Source organism: Danio rerio, chromosome 19 (assembly GCF_052040795.2).
Source record: "Danio rerio strain M-AB ecotype USA chromosome 19, GRCz13ab, whole genome shotgun sequence".
NCBI lineage: Eukaryota > Metazoa > Chordata > Actinopteri > Cypriniformes > Danionidae > Danio > Danio rerio.
This window is the reverse complement of record NC_141039.2, coordinates 44596672-44622129: the sequence shown is the minus strand read 5'-3', so window position 1 is coordinate 44622129 and position 25458 is coordinate 44596672. Positions and strand designations below refer to the sequence as shown.

The following is a 25458-nucleotide window of genomic DNA, read 5'->3' as shown; positions in this document are numbered from 1 at the left end:
ATGCTGCGCTGGGGTTTGGTTCAGAAATGTACTTTAATAATAATAATAATAAGGTACCACTTTATATTAAGTAGCCTTAAGAAATATGTAGGCTACTTACACTGAAATTTAATCAATTGTTACAATGTATTTTTTGCGTAAATACATGTTTTACATTGTACTTATGATTGATTTAATACCTGTATGTAATTACATTTGTAATTGACCATTCGTCACTCCTTAACCCAAACTTAAACTTACCCGTACCCCAAAAAGGTCCCTAACGATACCTGTATCCCACCTCAAGAGTCCCAGAAGTGTTCTGCAATCCATTATGAACACGGCATGTACATTGTAATTATTTACTAATTATTTTAAGTACCTAGTAGTTAAGGCCACTTAAAATAAAGTGGGACCAATATTAATAATAGGAGCTACCCTTGTGGAAACCTTAGTGAGTCAGTTCACAATACACCTCAAAACAAAATTAGGCTGTCATAAAACTCTATAACATTTTTGTTACCTTTTGTTAAAAATATACTTAATATTTAAATGTAAGAAGACACACGGAAATTATACATAAAGTAAATGTGCCAGACTTCCTGTTTCATGTGCACTATTTACTTTACCTGTACACAAACAGAAGACTATTCGTGCTGCTTAATATCTCAAAACTTGCTATATTGAATTATATCTATTAATATGTCAAAACCTTTTCCTCAGGAAAAGCTCATATCTTTATCTGAGATTTTCATTGAGGTGTTGAATAATAATAATACCAGAGTACACAGCCCTTATGAAAACCTGTTTATGACACAGGTGTTTGACTCTCCTAATTAATACCTCAGAACTAAATTAGACTGCCTTAAAAATCTATAATATTTTCATTATCTTTTAAAAAATATTGCAAACTCAAAAGTCTGACTACAAGTTGCTGAATTTTCAAAGCAAATATTTGATGTAAAGTAAATGTGCAAGACTTCTGGTTTAGTTTGTGCCATTTATTTTACCTTTACCTAGACAGTTGTCTACATTGTTCGGCTAAATATCTCAAAACGTATGTGACTGTATTATATTTATTAATATCTCAAAACCTTTTCCTCAGGAATAAGTCATCTTTACCCGAGCTTTCGATTGAGGTGTTAAACACAAAACTTTAAGTGTAGATGCTGCTTTAAGGTTTGGTTCAGAGTGCTTTAATAATAATAACCTTTGTGGAAACCTCAGTGAGTCAGTTCACGACACAGGGCTTTGACTCTGCTAATAAACACCACAAAACAAAATTAGACTACATTGGCTTAAACTCTTTATCATTCCTGTTTCTTTACTTACTAGAAAAATTAGCAAACTAAAATGTTTGATTACAATTTGGCGAAGCCACTGAATTTTCAACACAGACATTTTACATGATGTAAATGTGCAAGACTTCAAATTTAAGTCAAGCCATTTATTTTTCCTGTACAAAAAGTAGCCTATGTTCTGCTGCTTAATAATTCAAACCTGTTATAGAGTTGAATTTTACTTATCGTATATATCAGCTATATATTTACTTGCCATTTGTAACTTATCTGAGACTTCCGGTGTCGCTTTGCTTCCATTTCACACAATCAGCCACTGATCAGCAGCTATGCGACCTACAGTCAAAGGTTTTTAATGTAAAAGCTTTTTTGAGGAAGTCTCTCCTGCTCCAAGCCTGCATTCATTTGAAAAATCTGAAATACAGCAAAACATATACAATTTTCAAAATTTGTTTACAATTTAAAGTAGCAGTTTCTATTTGAATATGTATGAATATAGTTTTTCCTGTGATTTGAGGACAAAAATGCTTTAGCATAATCACTTCAGCCACATGATCCTTGGGAAATCATTCTATCTAATATTCTATTTTTGCTGTTCAATAAAAATTTATTATTTTTATTAATTAATTAATTTATTAATTTTTTTTTTTTTTTTGTTATTTATTTATTTATTTATTTATTTATTTATTTTTATTTTTATTATTGTTATTAATAAAGAAAAAACGAGCAAAGAAATTATCAACATTATTACTTTAATTTAGCAGGGATAAGCGGCACGATGGCTTAGTGGTTAGCACCATCGCCTCACAGCAAGAAGGACACTGGTTTGAGTCCCGGCTGGGTCATTTGGCATTTCTTTGTGGAGTTTGCATGTTTTTCCCCTGTTGGCGTGGGTTTCCTCCGGGTGGTCTGGTTTCCCCCGCAGTCCAGACATGTGGTGTAGGTGAATTGAATAAACTAAATTGGCTGTAGTGTATGTGTGTGAATGAGTATGTATTCGTAGTTCCATCCCAAAGAGGGAAGAAATCACGTTCCCGAACGCTCGCGTTCAATCTGCCCAGTTGGTGGAATGAACTCATTAACTGTATCAGAACGGCAGAGTCACTCGCTGTTTTCAAGAAACGACTAAAAACTCAACTATTTAGTCTCCACTTCACTTCCTAATCTATATACCACTAACTGTACTCAAAAAAAATAAATAAATAAATTAAAATTCACTAATACTTTCCTTCTTAGACTTTACAGACCTGAAACTTGCCTATAGCACTTATTCATTGTTGCTCTTATAGTTGTGTAAATTGCTTCCTTGTCCTCATTTGTAAGTCGCTTTGGATAAAAGCGTCTGCTAAATGACTAAATGTAAATGTAAATGAGTATGTATGGGTGTTTGCCAGTACTGGGTTGCAGCTGGAAGGGCATCCACTGTGTAAAACATATGCTGGATAAGTTGGCGGTTCAAATTTAAACGAGACTCTTTTCAAAAGAGGGCGGAGCTACAAATGCCTGTGTGTCAGCATAATGGCAGATTCAAATTTATAAATTTATAAGAATTTATAAATACACACACATCAGCAGGACTGGTGAGACCTCGGGCCCTTCACTTCCCCTGTGCTCCGAAGAACACGACGGCTCAGCAATCTTTCCCACACCAAAAATATTGGTTAGCTTTGTAAATTGCTGCCGTTTTTTTTTTTTTTTTTGCACATTCACTATTTGTCAATATTTGCTTTTCTTTTAAACTTGTGCTCAGTCAACAACAACAACAACAACAACTATATACAGTGCACAACAAATAAATTAATTTGTAAATAAATTATTACATTAATAAATATGAACAAATAAAAACAAACATATAAATAAACGGATGAATGAGTAAACAAATAAATTAAATAAATAACAAATTAATTAATAAAACATTTATAAATATATAATTGATAAATAAACAAACAAAAATAAACAAATAAATGAATAAGTAAATAAAGAAATAAATATAAAAAAATAACGAATAAATAAATAAATTGATGAATGTATAAAACAAATAAAACAAACAAATAAGTAAATAAATACATAAATTGAAAAATAAATTGATAGATAAATGAGTAAATAAATAGATAAATGGATAAAATAAACAAACAAATTAATTAATAAATAAACAAATAAAAATAAACAAAAAAATAATGTGCAAAAATAAATAAATGGATAAATAAATAAATACAAACAAACAAAAGTTAACAAAGAAATTAATGGATAAAAGAATGAATAAATAAATAAATAAATAATAAATAAAAATAAAGGAATAAATGAACAAATAGAGTGAGTAAAAATAAATAAAAATGAGTGAGTAAATAAATAAGGCAAGGCAAAGATTAACCCATATGCTAAAAAGGTAGGGTGGTCACTAATGGGCGGGGCTTTCCCCATCTGATCACATGCACAAAGGGAGAATGTCAATCAAAGGGTTTCTGCAGACTGTCTTTATCAAGTGTGACTATTAAACATATGATTAATACATGTTTACCATTAGAAGCTGATTAATTTCACACACTGTTTCCACACAAACTCCTTATGAAATGATTTTTCCACAATGGGTCCCCTTTTAATCATTCCGAAACTCAATGATAATAATAAGCAATGGTTAATGAATGTGCATTGAAGTTCATGTTGCTAAAGTTGCAAGCTGGGAATAAAGCACACGGCTTAAAAGGACTAATGCATTCCACGGTTGCACTAAAGCCTTGCGTACAGTACAGCAGCAGCCCAAGCCATTAGGACGGTCTGCATAAAATCACATAAACTAAATGCAAGCTATTGATTGTTGATGTCCCTCTATGCTCCATCATCATCCATATCAACATCACAGAATTTTGGCATTAATTCTCAAAGTGTAGTTTGCAGTGTCGGAGAGTGATTATAGACTGTTACTATTCTTCTTTGCCTATTGTCTCTGTGGTTAGGTGACACACGCGGACACATGTCCAGAGCTTATAATACTGTACAGCACATCCCCAGCACCTGTTCAGGAGGGTTAATCTTGGCCTTGACATCAACAAGATGGCCTTTTGATTCATTCTCTCAAAATGACTGAGCGCATGTTTACACAGGAGCACATCGATCCTGTGTTTAGATGCGGATAAATGTTTGATGATTTCCACATGCAGTGTGTGGATGATTCTTTTGTTTTATTGTAATTTTTTATATTTTTGATGAACATTTTTCTAGATTTTTACAAATAACAGTTTTTGTTTTTGATATCTTTACATTTTTATTTATTCCTGTGATTTCAAAGCTGACATTTTAGCTTCGTTACTCAAGTCACATGATCCTTCAGAGATGATTCCAATATTTTGATTTACTCTTCAAAAATATTTTATGAATATTATTATTATATGGTATTATTAATATGTTTAAAAAGCTCAGAGTTTTAGCATTTATCTGAAATATATGTCACTGTTGATTAATTTAAAGCATCCTTATTATATATATATATATATATATATATATATATATATATATATATATATATATATATATATATATATATATATATATATATATATATACACACACACACACACACACAGTTGAAGTCAGAATTATTAGCCCCCTTTTGAATTTTTTTTTATTTATTTATTTCCCAAATTATTTTTAACAGAGCAAGGACATTTTCACAGTATGCCTGATAATATTTTTTCCTCTGGAGAAAGTCTTATTGGTTTAATTCGGCTAGAATAAAAGCAGTTTTTAATTTAAAAAAAATAAAAAATTTTGGGACAAAATTATTAGCCCTTTTAAGCTAGTTTTTTTTTTTTTTTTTTTTTGATAATCTACAGAACAAACCATCGTTATAGAATAACTTGCCTAATTACCCTAACCTAGTTCACCTTATTAACCTAGTTAAGCTTGTCATAGAAGTGTCTTGAAAAAGTGTCTTGAAAAATATCTAGTAAAATATTATTTACTGTCATCATGGCAAAGATAAAATAAATCAGTTATTTATGTTTTTAAAACTATTATGATTAAAAATGTGCTGAAACAGTCTTCCCTTCATTAAACAGAAATTAGTGAAAAAATAAACAATGGCGCTAATAATTCAGGGGGGCCTAATAATTCTGACTTCAACTATATATATATATATATATATATATATATATATATATATATATATATATACATACAAGCAGACCTTCGAATCAACCTTTTTGCTGTGAGGTGACAGTACTGACCACTGAGCCACTGTGTCGCCTGACATATCATTTAGGTTATGAAAAATTCTGTGGACATCACTGTGCATGTTATTATGGAAACATGACGCTTGTCAATCAATCAGTGGTTGGGGAAAGAACGCACTCCTACATCACATTGCAGTGGGCCTCAAAAACTCTGGGATTTGGGTCCTATTTTAATGTCAGGGTTTGTTTTTAATAAAACTTGTTGGGTTTATATCACTCCAGTTTGACAGTGGACACACTTTACCTACACACAGTTCTGTCCAAACAGCTTACAAAAGATGATTTTCATCATAGATGCCCTCACTGCAAAAAAGAAATGCTTTTCTTACTGAGATTTTTTTGTCTTGTTTCTAATCCAAATATCTAAAAGTTCTTAAATCATGAAGCATTTTCTAGACAAGCAAAACCTATTGTCTTGTTTTAAGAAATAATATGCCAAAATGAAGTGAGTTTTTCCTCAAATCAAGCTAAATAATCTGCCAATGGGGTAAGCTAAATAATCTTATCACAAATCAAAAAAACAAGATTATTTTGCTTACCCCATTGGCAGATGATTTTGCTTGATTTGAGGGAAAAACTCACTTCGTTTTGGCATATTATTTCTTAAAACAAGACAGTATGTTTTGCTTGACCAGAAAACGCTTCTTGATTTGAGAATTTGTAGATATTTGGACTAGAAACAAGACAAAAAATCTAAGAAAGAAAAGCATTTTTTGCACTGTAAGATATTTTCATGAATATTACACACCCATGCAAACTGGTTAAATAGGTTTAAAGTGTGTTAAAGGCGACCTATTATGCCTCTTTTTAGAAAATGTAAAATAAGTCTCTCATGTCCCTTGAGTGTGTGTGAAGTTTCAGCTCAAAATACCACACAAACAATCTTTTATAACTCTCTGAAACCCTCCCTTTTAGGCTTTGATCCTAACTATGTCATTTCGGTGACTGTCACTTTAAATTCAAATGAGATTGTGCTCTTTTCAAAAGAGGGCGGAGCTACAAATGCCTAAGTGTCAGCATAGTGGCAGATTCAAAAATAAGACTAATGTCCTATGCTAATGAGGGAGACATCCTCACTAGTGGGCGGGGCTTTCCCCTTTGATGACACATACAGAGGAAGAATGTCGATTAAAGTGCTTCTGCAGACTGTTTTTAGACATTAAAAAATATAGTGTGATTATAAAACATACAACTTATACACTTTTATCATGGCAGCTGGTTATATTCACAGACTGTTGCCACATAACTGTTTAAACCCCTTATAAAAGTGATTTTTGCATACTAGGTCCCCTTTAACATGTCTTAGACCTCAAAGCAAGATCTCGAAGAAGTTATTATTTAAAAAAAAACTACATGTGACATGATAAAACCAAGCTCATTTATACTTAATCACATATAATTTTTCCCAATTCTAATCCGGTTAGTCCTCATGAAAGTGCAGGTGACCCACAGCAACCTCACAGGATTACCATCAAACAATTCACACGAGAAAAATCCATCACATTAGATTCACCTATATAAGCATACAGCATCCTCCGCTATTAACACCAAAACAAACAGAGATAAACACACACAGCAACTGGACAAGGTCACCCGTTTCTTTTTACTGAAAGACATAAACACCTACTAAAGAGTAAACAGACAACACATGTGAAGAGCGCAAACGTGGAGCTCTTGACGCTCACAGGACACATTCACTCACGTCCCAGAAAGCGCAGTGTTATCCAAGACTGAACGCCCACAGAGGGACATTAGGAGAATTTATAAATACACACACATCAGCAGGACTGGTGAGACCTCAGGCCCTTCACTTCCGCTGTGCTCCGAAGAACACGACGGCTCAGCAATCTTTCCCACACCAAAAATATTGGTTAGCTTTGTAAATTGCTGCCGTTTTTTTTTTTTTTTGCACATTCACTATTTGTCAATATTTGCTTTTCTTTTAAACTTGTGCTCAGTCAACAACAACAACAACAACAACTATATACAGTGCACAACAAATAAATTAATTTGTAAATAAATTAATACATTAATAAATATGAACAAATAAAAACAAACATATAAATAAACGGATGAATGAGTAAACAAATAAATAAAATAAATAACAAATTAATTAATAAAACATTTATAAATATATAAATAATAAATAAACAAACAAAAATAAACAAATAAATGAATAAGTAAATAAAGAAATAAATAAAAAAAAACTAAAGAATAAATAAATAAATTGATGAATGTATAAAACAAATAAAAAATAAACAAATAAGTAAATAAATACATAAATTGAAAAATAAATTAATAGATAAATGAGTAAATAAATAGATAAATGGATAAAATAAACAAACAAATTAATTAATAAATAAACAAATAAAAATAAACAAAAAATTTATGTGCAAAAAATAAATAAATGGATAAATAAATAAATACAAACAAACAAAAGTTAACAAAGAAAGTAATGGATAAATAATAAATAAAAATAAAGGAATAAATGAACAAACAGAGTGAGTAAAAATAAATAAAAATGAGTGAGTAAATAAATAAATAAAAATAAATAGATAAATTAATACATAAATAAAAATAAAGGAATAAATGAATTTTAAATACATTAATGAGTAAATAAATAAATAAATGGACAAAATAAATAAACAAATAAAAATAAATTAATGAATAAATAAATAAATAATTAGATACATTAATAAACAAAAAAATGAATGAATGAATAAACAAATTTGTTTATATTTTATAAAGGCATTATATTTTGGTTTAAACAAAACTGTTTTATTTAAAAGAGCTATATTCATGAGTTTGGTCACCCAACATGTTTAGGAATAGAAAGATAATACATTTAAGTTTTGCAAAATTTCAACTGAATGTAACATTTTAATGGTTCTCTTGATATCTTCCTTCTCTCAGTTTTTATTAAATTTTTTTTTACGCAACATTAATTCGGGTGTATTAATTTTTGCACCATGATCTTAAGTTATTTTAGATTAGTTCCAGTTTTGGCTCTAATACTGACTAATCTAAAGCATGTATATATAGTCTACCATTTGATTAGAGGGTAATAAAGATACCAAATTCACACTGTGCTCTATTTTAATGTTAGGAGTTACTGTGTGGCTACACAGTGGCGCAGTGGGTAGCACATACACCTCACAGCAAGAAGGTTGCTTGTTCGAGCCTCGGCTGGGTCAGTTGAAGTTTCTGTGTGGAGTTTGCATGTTCTCACTGTGTTTGCGTGGGACTCCTCTGGGTGCTCCAGTTTTCTGCACAGTCCAAAGACGTGGTAAAGGTGAATTGGGTAAGCTAAATATTCAGTTGTGAATAAGAGTGTATGGATGTTTTCCAGGGATGGGTTGCAGGTGAAAGGGCATCCGTTGAGTAAAACATGTGCTGGATTAGTTGGCGGTTCATTCATTGGTGACCCCTAATTATTAAAGCAACTGAGGTGAAAAGAAAAAGAATGAATGAATGAGTTACTGTGTGTAATTTTATTTCAGTCTGTGTGTTGCTAAGCTCAGTAACACACAGCTAAAGAGACAGCACGTCAATCAGTTCTTGCATCCCAAAACACAGCAGGATTGAAAAAGTGCTAAGCAAAGCTTCAAAAGCCAATGCTTCAATGGCAGTCTGTGATTGTTTTCACATGCTGGTACACTATAGTGGCCTGTTTGCATGAATTTGTATGTTTTGGTTTCATAAAAAAAAATCTTTCAATCACTTTAGTAATAAACATTTTTAAAATGATGGAGAAATATAAGAGTCATTCATTAAATTTGAAGTTGTTTCTATACATGGTAATGATATACAACCACCGGCCACTTTATTAAGTTCACCTGTCCATCTGCTCATAAACGTAAATTTCTAATCAGCCAATCACATGGCAGCAACTCAAGGCATTTAGGAATCTAGACATGATCAAGACGATCTGCAACAGTTCAAACCAAGCATCAGAATGGAGAAGAAAGGTGATTTAAGTGACTCTGAACATGGCAGGGTTGTTGGTGCCAGATGGGCTGGTCTGAGTATTTCAGAAACTGCTGATCTACTGGGATTTTCACGCACAACCATCTCTAGGGTTTACAGAAAATGATCCGAAAAAGAGAAAAATATCCAGTGATTGGCAGTTCTGTGGATGCAACCACTTTTGTTTATGCCAGAGGTCAGAGGAGAATGGCCATACTGGTTCGAGCTGATAGAAAGGCAACAATAACTCAAATTACCACTCATCACAACCGAGATTTGCAGAAGAGCATCTCTGAACACACAACACGTCCAACCTTGAGGCGGATGGGCTACAGCAGGAGAAGACCACACCGGGTGCCACTCCTGTCAACTGAGAACAGAAATCTGAGGCTAGAATTCACACAGGCTCACCAAAATTGGACAATAGAAGATTGGAGAAATGTTGCCTGCTCTGATGAGTCTCGATTTCTGCTGCGACATTCAGATGGTAGAGTCAGAATTTGGCATCAACAACATGAAAGCATGAATCCATCCTGCCTTGTATAAACAGTTTAGGCTGGTGGTGGTGGTGTAATGGTGTGGGGGATATTTTCTTGGCACACTTTGGGCCCATTAGTACCAATTGAGCATCGTGTCAACACCACAGCCTACCTGAGTATTGTTGCTGACCATGTCTATCCAGCAGGATAACATGCCATGTCATAAAGCGTGAATCATCTCAGACTGGTTTCTTGAACATGACAAAGAGTGCACTGTACTCAAATGGCCTCCACAGTCACCAGATCTCAATCCAATAGAGCACCTTTGGGATGTGGTGGAACTGGAGATTCACATCATGGATGTGCAGCCGAAAAATCTGCAGCAACTGCGTGATGCTATCATGTCAATATGGAGCAAAATCTCTGAGGAACATTTCCAGTATGTTGTTGAATCTTTGCCACAAAGAATTAAGGCAGTTCTGAAGGCAAACGGGGGTCCAAGCCGGTACTAGTAAGGTGTACCCAATAAAGTGGCCGGTGAGTATTTCTAGTTCAAAGCAGCAAAGCAAGTAGTACACAAGCATTTAAAGGGATAGTTTCACCAAAAAAATAAATATTTACTTACCATTTACTTCTTTCTTCAGTTAAACACAAAAGAAGATACTTTGAAGAAAGCTGAAAACCATTCACTACCAAAGTAGGAATAACAAATATAATGGTTACAGGTTTTCAACACACTTCAAAGAATCTTCTTTTATTTGCAACAAAAAAAAAAGAAACTCATAAACGTTTGAAACAAAGGAAGAGAGAATAAATAATAAAATAATTGTCATTTTTGGGTGAATTATCTCTGTAATGCACACAAATTGGCCAAGGATTTCCCAAAATCTAAAACAGCTACAAAACGCAATGAGATCTTGTCGTAGAATATTTAAACATATATCAAATCTGCTCCGCGTAAACTAACTTCCAAACTCATTGCTTTCTTTTCCCAAAATGATGTCAGGGGTGTAAAGCAGGCCAGAGGCTGAACAGAAGCAGGTTTGTGTGTTCTGCTTAGCGGGGCGGCCTGGTGTGTTTCCAGCACCTTCAATGAAAGAGACCTTTTAAAAGACCTGAGACACCTTTTCTCCAGCTAAAGAAAAGGCCTCTTGTATTCAAACTCCTCAATCTGCCGAAAGCACATCCTCATGTCCCGCAGCTTGTGTTTAAAACATGGACTGTGTGTGCAGAACAGGAGGAAACAAGATGAAGAGGCTTTTTAGTTCCTGTCAGTCAAAGTCAACCTCAGACAAATGCTCATTGGAAGAGCACTGGAGCCTTACTGGAGGGTAAAGATTTCACAAAATCAAAATGTACTTTTCTTTTTTGATATGCATATATTAGTAGTGCTTGTTATAAACAATGCATCTGTGCGCTTCATTATTAATTTGCCCTCATAAACTTTTATCAAATACTACCATGTCCTTCACTCCACCCACGAAATGACTTTCTTTACTTTCTGGTCACATGGAATGCCTTTAGGGCGGGGCAATAAGGGTGGGGCTATCAGACATTAAGGGCAGGGCTATCAATGCTGTAGGGCGGGGCAATAAGTGCTTTAGGGTGGGGCTATCAGACTTTAAGGGCAGGGCTATCAATGCTGTAGGGCGGGGCTATCAGTGCTTTAGGCCGGAGCTATCAGTGCTTTAGGGTGGGGCTATCAGAAATTTAGAGCAGAGTTGTCAGTCCTTTAGGGTGAGGTTATCAGTGCTTTAGGGCCGGGCTATCAGTCATTAAGGGTAGGGCTTTCTGTCTTTTAGGGTGGGGCTATCAATGCTGTAGTGCAGGGCTATCAGTGCTTTAGGGCGGGGCTATCAGTCATTTAGGGCATAGCTATTAGTGCTTTAGGGTGGGGCTATAAGTGCTTTAGGGCAGGGCTATCAGTCATTTAGGGGAGAGCTATCAGTGCTTTAGGGTGGGGCTATCAGTGCTTTAGGGCGGGGCTATCAGTGCTTTAGGGCGGGGCCATCAGTGCTTTAGGGCAGGGCAATCAGTCATTTAGGGGAGAGCTATCAGTGCTTTAGGGTTGGGCTATCAGTGCTTTAGGGCGGGGCCATCAGTGCTTTAGGGAAGGGCTATCAGTTATTTAGGGGAGAGCTATCAGTGCTTTAGGGTGGGGCTATCAGTGCTTTAGGGCGGGGCCATCAGTGCTTTCAGCAGGGCTATCAGTCATTAAGGGTAGGGCTATCAGTGCTTTAGGTTCAAGGCTATCAGTGCATTTGAGCAGGGCTTTCAGTCATTTAGGGTGGGGTTATCAGTGCTTCAGGGCGGGGTAATCAGTTGTTTAGGGCAGAGTTGCCAGTCCTTTAGGGCGGGGCTATCATTCATTTAGGGCAGAGCTATCCGTCATTTAGGGCAGGGCTATCCGTCCTTTAGGGCAGGGCTAACAGTGCTTTAGGGCAGTTCTATATTTAGGGCGAAGCTATTAGTCATTTGACCATCCACAGAATTGGCTCTATCACTGTCTCTCCACTCAACCAATGGTGTGTGGTGAGCGCACTGGCACCGTTGTTCTGTGGCTGCTGTCGCATCAACTGGATGCTGCACACTGGTGGTGGTGTGGAGAGACCCCTCTCCGCATAATTGTTAACTTTGTAAATACAGATTAAATACACATTACATAAAATAAATAAATACACATTACATTTGTGGTGGGGCTATCAGTGCTTTAAGATGGGACTATCAGTAATTTAGAGTGGAGCTATCAGTGCCTTAGGTTATCAGTCCTTTAGTGCGGGGATATGGTAATGGATGTTTTGTTTCTGCTCTGGATTCATCCATTCGTCAATCTTCCATCATTTTGTTAGCAACGCCTATTTTTAAACCATCCAATTGGTTGTCAAAGAACAAAACCATGCCATTCCAGGTCTGTTTCAAGTGGATTTATGTCACAAAAGAGGAAAAAGGACAATCTTAACTTCTATTTCATGGTGACTTTAATACAATACTTTTTACCCTTTATGACATTTTTAGAATTGAGTGCAATATTACACACCATTATCAGTGATTTAATTTCATGTTGGACCTTTATTCATTAGTCTTTCTAAAGTGTTTCATATTTTGTTCATATTTCTTTTATATTTCTACAATTTTAATCAAATATTTGAAGTTCTAAATAAAAATTATACATGATCACATATGAATATATATATATATATATATATATATATATATATATATATATATATATATAAACTAATTGATTAATTTTACAAAAATGGTACAATAACATGGTATTTATAATTATAATCAATAATTTTGTCAAATAGCCCAGCCCTAATTATATATATATATATATATATATATATATATATATATATATATATATATATATATATATATATATATAAATATATATTTGTGTGTGTGTGTGTGTGTGTGTGTGTGTGTGTGTGTGTGTGTGTGTGTGTGTGTGTGTATACATACACACACACACACACAGTAATTAATGTCAATAATGTTACCATATATGGGTTAAAAGAACAGGACTCAGTCCAGGTTTGAAGTGTTTTGTCGGCTCAGTCTGTTTTCTGTCTGATTGAGCTTTTTTTCAGACATGGGTGCAACCCATAAGGAGCCAGATTCCAAAAGCTTTGTCTCAAAACAAATGGTTCAGTCATTCAGAGAGTCCCGAACTTACCAGAGCACAGGGAAAACACAGGATTATCCTCCATATAATTCAGCACTACTGCTATTCCGGTTCAGAGTCCAGCAGCCTAATCCAATGGCAATTTACTTTTTGTTCTTTTCATAGACCAACACCTTTCAGAGTGATGTTTGTATGTTCACAGAGAGAGAGGGAGAGAGAGAAAGAGAAATAAAGCAAAATATAGTCAATATAGCATATAATAAACACTGATGATATACAACGCAATACAACAGGATTTTTTAAAAACTTATTTTAGGTTTTGAAAGGTTTTAAATTCTAACTCCGCCTCTAACTCCAGGCCTAAACATAAAACGGGGGTTTTGCAGGGTTTTTCTCCAACATACCTGAACAGTGTCTTCAGAATCACTAGAAATCTATAGAAAGATCTGTTTATATAGGGTTGGAGCTGTTTTCTGAAGGACAATGGCCTTCCAGGACCGAGTCCATTTATGTATATATATATATATATATATATATATATATATATATATATATATATATATATATATATATATATATATATATATATATATATATATATATATATATATAATTTTTTTTATTTTTTTTTAAATAGGCTTATTTTACAATTTTAAAAAAAGAGTTAATGAGTTTTAGCATTTTTTCAATCCATTTAGCCAATTTCTGAGTCTGGTGAAGGCACTTTTAGCTTAGCTTAGCATACATCATTGAAATGGATTAGACCATTAGCATCTCACCTAAAAATGACCAATAAGTTTCAATCAATTTTTGCATTCAAAGACTTCTCTGTAGTTACATCATGTACTTAGGCAATGTCCACACATACACAGGTATTTTTTCTGAATACGTTTTTTGATTTAGTGGCAAATCGTATTACATTTTATTATGATTTGCTCATTCCCCAGTGGCGGTTGGTTTTAGGGGTGGAGTTTGGAGGCATGACTTATGCTTTCATATAAATAGAATCATATAAATTTGTATGATTTAGCTTTTCTGACAACACATAAAAAAGATGTTTGTGTTAAAGTTATGTGAGATCGGGTTGGCACATACATAAACAATCATGCGATTCAAACAAAGAGTAATTAAAAAAAAACATTTGAAACAATAGTCAGTATGGTTATCATTAGAAACATTAACCTAATTAATGATTTATTCGCATTTTCTCGTATTTTTACATTTAGGTTACCTTTGCTTTCATTCAATGCTCAGCAAAAGTCTAGGCTCTCATAGCACATTAGTAACTACTGCTACAACTACAACTATGGCAATAACCTCTAAGACCTTTTTTCAATATTCTTCTAAGTCAGGGCAAGACCACAGCATATGTAGGATAGACCCACTATCTGCTTTACTTTTAGAAAAAAGCTCTTAAAATGCTGTTTTGTTTGTGGTTTATACTTGCGTAATCCCATTTTGGTATTTGTGTTAAACCAAATAAGGTGCAGAGAAAGCATTTCTTTTCCAAGTGGCATGCCTTGAAGAGTTAATAATGAAAAGCAAAACATTCTTTAAAGTGGACCTGTTATTATGCCCCTTTAAACCAAATTTCAAATAAATCTCAGATTTCTCTAGAGTGTTTATGTGACGTTTCAGCTTCAAATACCACACTAATCATGTTTTATAACCCTTTAAAACTGCCCCCTTTTAGGCTTTGTTCCTAATTGTGCTGTTTTGGTGACTGTCGCTTTAAATTCAAATGAGATTGTGCTCTTTTCAGAAGAGGGTGGAGCTACAAATGCCAATTGTGTCAGCATAGTGGCAGATTCAAAAACAAGACTAACATCTTATGTTAAAGGGCCATGAAACCCCCTCGTTTCAGCAGGGTGTTTTCACACCTCTACTTTGGAAAAAGTCAGAAAAGTGGGCGTGTCCAGCTCTGTTTAGGGGGGAGTGTCGGAGGAAGAAAAGTGGGATGGTGTCTATTTTTATTCTATATTTGGAGTGTCTATTTGGGCACGCGCGAGTTTCAGAGTCAAAATACACATACATACATACATACATACATACATACATACATACATACATACACATACACACACACACACACACACACACACACACACACACACACACACACACACACACACACACACACACAGTATAAAAGTGATGGTGTTTAACCTAAATGGACATCTGTAGTCGAATTATTTGCCAAATTATTAAATAGTGGACTTTAACTGCAGTTTGGCTCTTTCATTCAGGGAATTCATTCATGCCCCTCGCGACAAACAAGATATTTGATTCGAGGAACTGCTAAGCATGTATTTTTTCTGCAATGTTTGAGACCGCATGGCGAATGAGAGAAAAAAACCTCTGCATTTCCTGTAAACTTAGATGCACACGGCAGGTAGCATCAGAAATGCGGTGAAAACCCTACACAAGGTTAAAGTTTGGTTGTGGTGCTAACATGTTTACACTCGGTGCAATAGTTAACTTAGTTCGATACAAACAAACTGAATAAACAAAGAGCGCTGGTCGCTCACTTACCAAATCTGTAGAGACAGGACAATCCTCAGCAACTAGAGCCGCGTTTTTATGAAGAGAATACTACAAGCGAATCCGAATCTCAGCGTTTGCAGATGAGAACAGCTCTCAGGTAAACAATAATCCTCCTTAGACACGTAAGTTATTGTTGTCGAGCGTCGCGTACACTGTTAATCCACACGTGACTCCAGATGAGCTCTCACAGAGAGAAAATGAAAACGAAACTTAACTGCAGCAAACTATAAAAGCAACACTTCATGCTTGTTTTGCCAACACAACGTGGTGTGAGTGTCGTCAAAACACGGTGACAGTAATGAATATTAATGAAGTTGCACAATAGAGCGCGCTGATTGGTTTGAACCAAGCCTTACTCATGCATTAATGCATCACACTGTAAGACGTAATAAGACTCACTCTGGCACAGACGTCCAGTCTGCACGCTGGAATACACGCTATTATGTCATGACCGTGACGCAGCTTCAAAAATTCGTTTCAAACCGGACATACGAATTTGCTTGAAATAACGCAAAAACAACCAATTTACACTTTTTAGTGAAATATAGGTGTCCTAATAGTGTTTTTAGCAGTGTGGGACACATATACGACTGTCAACAGCTCAAAAAATGTGTTTTGGTGTTTCGTGACCCTTTAATGAAGGGAGTTGATGGTCACTAGTGGGTGGGGCTTTCCCCTTTGATGACACGTACAAAGGGAGAATGTCAATCAAAGTGTTTTTATCAAGTCTGATTATAAAACATAGAATTAATACATTTTTACTATTAGAAGCCGATTAAATTCACACATTGCTGCCACACAACTGTGTTTACACCCCTTACAAAAGTTATTTTTGCATAATAGGTAACCTTTAATATACAATTGATTTTTGCTTAAAAACTTTGTCAGAAGTGCATCACTTTCATTGCATAGCATTTTAGAGAACTAAAAACACACTTGATTAAGACGTTATTTTACATAAGCTAGTTACCAGCAGTAATAAATCAGCTTCTAATGTCAGTAACTCAGTCTCATGTCATGGAATTTAGAAGCACGTCCAAAAGTTTGAAGCCTGATCCGTCGGGTTTCCCCTTTGATATGATGAGAGTCTAAACTATCAACACGCCGCCTGTGCCAAGCAAACAGCCAGAAGCGCTTTCCTGATGACAACAATGGTCTGGCATATGGTGACAGGCCACGATTTAAATACGCTCGTTGCAAGCTCTTACATCAGACCATTACAGTGCATGATTCTGGTGGTCTCCCATGACCAGTCTCCGCTAATCTTCCGGACGATTTCTCTGACCTGAAGAAACTCAACAGCCAAGACAAACAGAGTTAATAAATCCCAGTCATGCCAGGATTAGGTACAGACATTCACCCGGGCCACATATCTCAAAAATTAAGAACCAATCCTCACTCATTAATGCAGTAATTGTTCAGCGCGTAAGACGATTAAGCATGTCCACTTTACAGGAAGCGTGGGCTTGTTTGTTCCATATAGCCTTAATAATAAAATAGCAAAGATCAAACATCTGTTTAAATGTTTAATAAAAATACCATTGTGGTTATACGATTGTTTAGAATGACTTTCTTGTGTCTGTATATGTTTGTTCGCTCCCTTTATTTTTGTTCCGTCTTAATCACGTCTTCCTTTTAAGATTTAGGGCGGATATGTAATGCAGCCTGACCTCCTAAAGCTTAGCGTCATTGAGAAACCCGTGACTTGGTCCAGTGGAAAGGCTGCAGGAGGGCCAGTCAGACTGAGGGCTTGGTCAACCAACTGAATTGAAAGAATATGTGTTTTAGGCAGTGCTTCATTTGTGAATTGAACAGATCCGGCATGTTACCCAAGGATGGAGAGGTGTCGCGCACTAAAGTGGAGAGCGGGTGAGGGGGGTTGGTGGATGGTGCGTTGGATGGCGCGGGGATGTCACGGACAAAAGTGAGGAGGGTTGGGGAGTCGCAGAAGAAAGTGAAAGTGAACAGGGGAGGAGGGCGTCTGAGGAGGAAAATTGGTAAAATGAGATGCTGGATCAGATTCCGGCACAAATTAAGCCCTGGTTTTAGGGTGTTGTCACAACTGCCTTTTTTAGTTTGGATTAATCGCACTAGAGTTTGTTTTCCCTCTTGGTGCGGTTCGTTTGGACTGGTGTGAATGCAGCATTCGCACTCAAGTGCGCACCAAAAGTGGACCAACATATAACATAGCCACAGTCAAGTCACCTGCAGCCTTAGACTGGTTACTCACGGAAGCTAAGCATGGCTGTGCCCGGTCTGTACCTGGAAGCTGGACCACATATGAAAGCTGTGTTGCTGCTGGAAGTAGTGTTAGTGAGGCCAGCAGGGGGTGCCCAACCTGCGGTCTTTGTGGGTCCTAATGCCCCAGTATAGTGAAGGCCATGGGCGTGGTAGTGGGGGGAAAAGTGGACCTGACTACCCAGGGCCCCGTCTAGAGAGAGGGCCCTTTGAAATCCCACCAATTTTTTATTATTATTTTTTTTGTAGCCTACTTCGAATTAATTGGCCCCTCCAATTGATGTCAATGTCATTATTTATTTCAAAATATATTGATAACACCATTTTGGTCGCATATAATGCTGATTTGTGTACAGTCATTACTAGGGAAACCGTAATATTTCAGCGCTCCTAAAGCGCCCCCTTGTGACAGAGAATGAATTTTTATTTCCAATAAATTTTTTCAGCTGTTTATGGTCAAATTATTGCAATTATCGATCCATGTGTAAATGTGAAAGAAGTTAATGTGCCTTTTAAAAATCTAAACAATTAAGTAATACTAATATAAGAAATTATATACTTGATTTATCCTTTTTAATGGTATAAAGGTTGAAATGCCATTGTATTAGATATTTTGTGTCTGTATACGTCTGCCAGATGTCTGTTAAAGATCTCTTGATCTGGAAAGCACCTGCTGTATACAAACGTCTGGCAGACGTCTGTATGATGTCAGTTTTACACACATTCTGAATTGCAAACATCTTAAAGATGTCTAATAGAAGTCTATTTCACATCTGATAGGAAACGTCTTGTAGATGTCTTGCAGATGTGAATGCAGACGTCAAATAGACATCTCCGAGATGTACGAGTGCTAATCAAAATCGGCCATTAAGAATCAAGATCGGCGCATAACTAAAAAGAAAATGGGTGCTCCTAAATTTTTTGGGATGCTCCTAACTTTTTGAAGTTGGGAGCAGCAGTGCTACCAAGTAAAAAAGTTAATTTCGAGCCCTGTAATGTATGTATGCTAATGTTAAATCTTTAGCTTAGTTTGTCAACCAGGCTGCTTTTTGTTGTAAGTAAATTATGGGCCAGGCCAGCTAACGTCAGGTTGCCAACATTAACCAGTTTCAGAAACAACCAGTGGTTCCGACACACCAGCAGTAGCAGCACTGGCCAGTCCTGGCTGCTCTTCTGGAGAAAAAATAAATGTTTTTAAATAAAAACTTGCATCAGTATCATGGATCAAAATGTCAGTACACAAACCCGATGTAGCCTACTGTTTAAAGGTATTTGAGCACAAGTAGGCCAAATGCATCAATTTGGTGGTGAATGAAAGAACCATTCAGTATTATAATCTGCTTTGATTATAGATTAAAACACTATTTGTGCACGTTTATATTCAAATAATTTAAAAATAAATGTGTAGGGGCCCACTGACATTGAGAGGGTACAGGGCCCAGAATTTGCTGCTACGCCCCTGGTGAAGGGGACTCTACACTGCTCAGTGAGCGCTGTCTTTCAGATGAGATGTTAAACTAAGGTCCTGACTCTCTGTGTGGTCTTTAAAAATCCTATGGCACTTCTTGTAAAGAGTAGGGGTGTAACCCCGGTGTCCTGGTCACCGCTTTAGGCGTATGTCCATGCACAATTAATTTGCTATATAAATATACATTACATTACAAAAAAAGTGTACCTCCTTGAAGAGGTGGTCTTGGTATGCTTTCAAACAAACCCTGGAGCGATTCGTTTGTGGTGAGAACATGATCCGAACTAAAACATACCCACATGCAAAAAGTACTGCACCTTTTCGGACTTATCCAGCTGCCATAGTCTGATGCGCTGTCCCATCTTATGGGGTGTGGAGGCAAAATATTTGGTGACATCGCTTTACAGCGGCGGACTGGCCCTCTGGCAATTCTGGCAAATGCCAGAAGGGCCGGACCATTTTTTAAATGTGGGCCGGTATGCTGTTTTTTTTTTATATGTATTGTTTTTACATGCAGGCAGCTTTTATCTCTTGCTAGATGTGGATGTTATGATGATGATGAAGATGATGATGATGGTAATAATAATAATAAATGCTAATCATTGGCCCTATCGGCAATAGCCAACTGGTTTCGAGATGGGCCAACCCAATCAGAGGTTACGTGGACGTAAATAATGTCAAACAAACAGTAAGTGCAACACAAGCTAATTATCAGAGATGGACCGTAAAAAAAGGAAAGGTGGTGCTGAAAAGCCCAGAGAAAGCCAAAAATTGCTCTAAAAATCAGACGATGCCAAATGCATAATATTAACGGAAATAGTCTCGAAAGGATACTGTCGACAGCAAGAAGGTCAATGGTTCAAACCTCGGCTAGGTCAGTTGGTGTTTCTGTGTGGAGTTTGCATGTTCGCGTGGGTTTTCTCCCGGTTTCCCTCATAAGTCCAAACACATGTGCTATAGGTGAATTGGGTAGGCCTAATTGTCCGTAGTGCATTTATGTGAATGTGCGTGTTTCCCAATGATGGGTTTCAGCTTAAAGGACATCTGCTGCACAAAATATGGTACTACTTACATTATTTCACCTTGTACAACAATATAAGTCGTGAATGTTCGTGTCCCTGGATGGGGCTGTGTCGGGGTTGTAATGTGGGCTGGTGTGGCTACAGTGCCAGGGCTATTTTTTAGTCCCAGTCCGCCCCTGTCGCTTTACCAACTATTTTAAACAGAGATAGAGAGAGAGAAACATTACCTGACGTTGGGTAGTATTTGCGGAAGATGACCATGTCGCAGTTAGCTAAATTAATTCACACCTCCTCCTGAAGTGACTGGCGATGAACTAATCGCATTATAATATACAAACCTTGATATTATAATGTAAAATAGATACCACAAGAACTATACTTTCAGTCCTTCGTATTTTAGCGGTGTCGACTTTCAACTTATCGATATAAAAACCAATATGACAATACACTAAGTAAATATGCTGTGCTCTTCTGTGTCTTCAAATCACACGTTTCTAAAATTGGAAGTGTTGTTGACAGAAAATGTCTGTTTAATTGATGGAAATATTTTAAATACACATCAGTGTTCAAATTAACAACACAAATGCTTTGATTAAAGCAATATGTTTCTTAATATAGACTTTAAATGCAGTAATAAACGAATTAACTAATAATATTGCTTCTTAAGCCGTTAGGGTAATTCAAGCTCTCATTAGGCACACATTACAATACCGATAAAAAGCATTATGTTTTTAAATGCTAAATTTGTAATTTAGTCCCTGCTGAAAAATGCATCTTAAACCAGCTTAGGCTGGTTGGCTGGTTTTAGCTGGTCGACCAGGCTGATTTTAGAGGGGTTTTGGCCATTTTCAGGCTGGTTTCCAGCCATTTCCAGCCTGGTCTTAGCTGGTCAGGCTGGGAGATGACCAGCTAAAACCAGCTTGACTAGCCTAGCCAGGCTGGGATCCCAGCCAAAACCAGCTATGTCCAGCATAAACCAGGCTGGTCAAGCTGGTTTTAGCTGGATTTGGCTGGTCATTTTCCAGCCTGACCAGCTAAGACCAGGCTGGAAATGGCTGGAAACCAGCCTGGAAATGGCCAAAACCCCTCTTAAACCAGCCTGGTTGACCAGCTAAAACCAGCCAACCAGCCTAGGCTGGTATATGCTGGATTTTTCAGCAGGGGTATATAATTAGAATATTAAAATAATTTAAAATACTGTGTTCAGAAAATGAAATGAACCATTTGAAGATTCGATTACACAAAGGCCACAGTAGGGTATATGTGGAAAAACTTTTAATTTGTCAGTATCATGGGTCAAGTGCATCTGCTGAACTGTATGCAATTACAAAATCGGCGAGTTTTAAGTCTGTTTTCTTTAAAACATCTGCGATCTCCACTGGCTAGTGATAGTCAATATAAAGTGGGTCTCAGAATGTACAAGAAGCACTGCATTAAATTACAATTTCCTCTGCCATATCTTAAAAATATGAACATTTATTTTACCCCAGTACTTTTAAGAGCTTCTGCGCTAGCCTGCTAATCCTGACGGGCACGTGTGTACAAACGGCTTTTTACCTCGCTTTACGCCCGAGCAACTAAACGAATGCCAACGTGTCTTTAACTAATTATATATTAATTATATAACAACACTGATTGGAATCTTATAAAATGGAAAAAAAAAGTCACATTAACAGTTCACCGGATGTTTATCAGTAAAGGAAAAAACAGGTTTACATATACCTTATTTATCCCAAATGTGCGAGTGATTGAGCACCAGTCAGTTTGAAATGTCGCCTCCGTGTGGTGAGAGAAAACGCTGGCGCGCGCCAGGGGTACAACTGTGACGTCAGAAGCATACCCAATTTTCTCACAGTCCAAAATAAACGTACTCTAAGATAATAACCTAATAAAAACAGCTCCCTTTAAACTAATATGGGCCTTAATTTGGTTTGTAAATGAAATGAAACTGTATTACAAGCTTGAAACATACAAACATGTACTGTATATGTGTGTGTGTGTGTGTGTGTGTGTGTGCGTGTTTTTGTGACATATCAGGACACAAATCTGTATAATGACGTAGGTATGACACAGGTATTACAAAAAAAGAGGTGAAATATGAGGACATCGGTGACGTCCTCACTTCTCAAAATGCTTAAAAATCCTACAGAATGAGTTTAATCGGAGAGTAAAGCTGCACACAGTCTCCTGTGATAGTTGGGTTTAGGGGTGGGGTGGGTTCAGGGCAATACAATATACGTTTTGGACAGTATAAAATGAATGGAAACCCATGTAATGTTCCCAATTTTCACAAATACAAACGTACGTGTGTGTGTGTGTGTGTGTGTGTGTGTGTTAAAGTACAAATTACATCATTTTTATGATTTTATTTTTTCACAAACCAAGGTCTGTTTACAAAATAAACACAAAACACAAAAATAAAATCTGTACCTAGGTATTGCATATCATGCTGGCAGTCATAACTACATGCAAAATAACAACACGACCAACATTTATGATATGAAAAAACAAAACAGAAGGGTGATTTTAAAAAAATAATAATTAAAATGTTTATATAAAAAGGGTTTTATTTCATTAGGAAGGTAACAATAGAGCTGTTCCGTTTCCAGCAGAGGAAGCCTCTTTAAATGTGGTCCAGAAAGACACGCAAGGAAAAAGCACATTCAAACACATTCACACCGAGAGAGAGAGAGGGGGGGGGACCATTCTGCATGTAGAAAACCCAACAAGAAGAAGCCCTTTAACAAACACAACCTTATCAAAAACTATACAAGAGATACTACAACAGAACTATTACCATTACTAATCAATCACAGAACCAAACTACAGAGATACAGAATGTGTAGATTATGGCTTTTAATCATCGAGTTTAGAAGTCTACACATCATGAGATGGCATGATCTGGGTGAGGGCTTAATAAAAGAAATTAAAAAATAAAGACCACTGTACAAGCCCAAGTGCCCTTCAGCTCTGGTTTTACCCTAATATCACTATCACTGAAGCATAATCTCTAGCCCAACTATGAAACGAGGACATATCAACCTATACTGTGAGGAAGACAGTGGTTCATACTCCATATTGCAGAAGACACGTAGCTGAAATCAATGGCAGAAAGCAAACCTCTGCCGCTATACATTGATCCTTCCATCACTCAGTGAAGAGACCCAAACTGTTTTTGGACGGTAAATAATGGGAAGCTTGAATCTAAGGTTTATAATTGGATTTCTGGATTGACGTCTTGATGAAGAGATGATGGGAAGTGGAAGGTTTGGGTGTTGTTTGTCTCCTCCTCCACTGTTTTGATAGTGCCGGGGGGGCTTCATGATGGATGGGCTCAGTCTGCGCTGACCTGCGTAGTGACCTGCCCGTCAGCTGTCTGATTGGTGGACTGGATGAACATGGGTTGGGTCAGCTCCTGTCCTGCCGGCATCGTCACCTGCTGGATCTGATAGAGCTGCTGCAGGGGCACAGGGACAGGAGAGGCATCGGGTGTTAATGTAGACTGACTACTACTGACAACATTCCCAACATTCATTCATTCATTTTTTTTTTTTTTTAGAAGTCACTAAATTATATTTCTGAAATGTTGCAGTCAGAAAATGTCTGTTAAATGAAGGAAATAGCTTTTAAATATGCGTCAGTGTTTCATTTAAGGACATTAAAGCAATAGGTTACATGACACACCATGACCATTGCTATCAACAATGGGATTGGAAATTACGGGACACTCTTAGGGCATAATCAGACTAAGTACAGTTGCCTTGAACCAGGCCCGCATTACGAGCACTGCTCCGTTTAAGCCCTCGCAGTCTGCGTTTACTTTAGCCGGGAAAGCTCGCGCTGAGAGGAGCTCTCTGTAAGGGACCGTCGGAAAAGTGCTTATTTTTTTCGTTTTTCTGCTCCGCTCTTCGCGAGCTCTTCCAGTTGCGAGGGCTTGAGTGTGTGTGTGTGCGTGTGTGTGTGTTTGTTTCTTTGGTGCCGTCTATGTTTGTGTTTGAATGAGAGAGAGTGTGGTGCTGTGTGTCTATACAGACAGCTTGTTATAGCCTCCCCTCTAAAATTTAACACTGTATGTGGAAAGCATCGTCAATGCATCGTGATGCACCGAAATATCGGATTGAACCGAAGGCAGGATAATCGTAACCGAACCGTGAGACCAGTATAGGTTCACACCTCTAATATATATATATATATATATATACACACAGCTGAAGTCAGAATTTGTAGCCTCCTTAAAAATTTTTTTTTTTTTTAAATATTTCCTAAATGATATTTAACAGAGCAAGGAAATTTTCACAGTGTGTCTGATAATATTTTTTCTTCTGGAGAAAGTCTTATTTGTTTTATTTCAGCTAAAATAAAAGCAGTTTTGAATTTTTTAAACAACATTTTAAGGTCAGAATCATTAGCCCCTTTAAGCTATATATTTTTTCCGATAGTCTACAGAACAAATCATCATTATACAATAACTTGCCTAATTACCCTAACCTGCCTAATTAAGCTAGTTAACCTAGTTAAGCCTTTAAATGTCACTTTAAGCTGTATAAAAGTGTCTTGAAAAAATATCAGTAGCTCCATAAGTGTTGTGCAAAACAATATGAATA

General features: G+C 36.5%; 2 protein-coding genes and 1 long non-coding RNA gene across 19 annotated transcripts in view; 1 reads left to right on the top strand and 2 right to left on the bottom strand.

Moving 5' to 3' along the window:
- The window catches only part of trioa (trio Rho guanine nucleotide exchange factor a), a 573337-nt gene that overhangs the window by 254017 nt on the left and 293862 nt on the right, over positions 1–25458 (top strand). The gene's annotated exons all lie outside the window — the stretch shown is intronic.
- LOC141379181 (uncharacterized) lies at positions 18–22654 on the bottom strand. The gene is made up of 3 exons (XR_015517193.2): positions 22577–22654; positions 13634–13755; positions 18–1691 (listed from the first exon to the last, which is right to left on the bottom strand). It is a non-coding gene; the product is annotated as an uncharacterized LOC141379181 (long non-coding RNA).
- The window catches only part of nfyc (nuclear transcription factor Y, gamma), a 51915-nt gene continuing 49662 nt past the window's right edge, over positions 23206–25458 (bottom strand). For all 17 annotated transcript variants that reach the window (NM_199639.1, XM_087293970.2, XM_087293979.2 and 14 more), the window contains 1 exon segment: positions 23206–24311. In NM_199639.1, the coding sequence (NP_955933.1) occupies positions 24189–24311 (123 nt within the window). In that variant the 3' untranslated portion in view covers positions 23206–24188.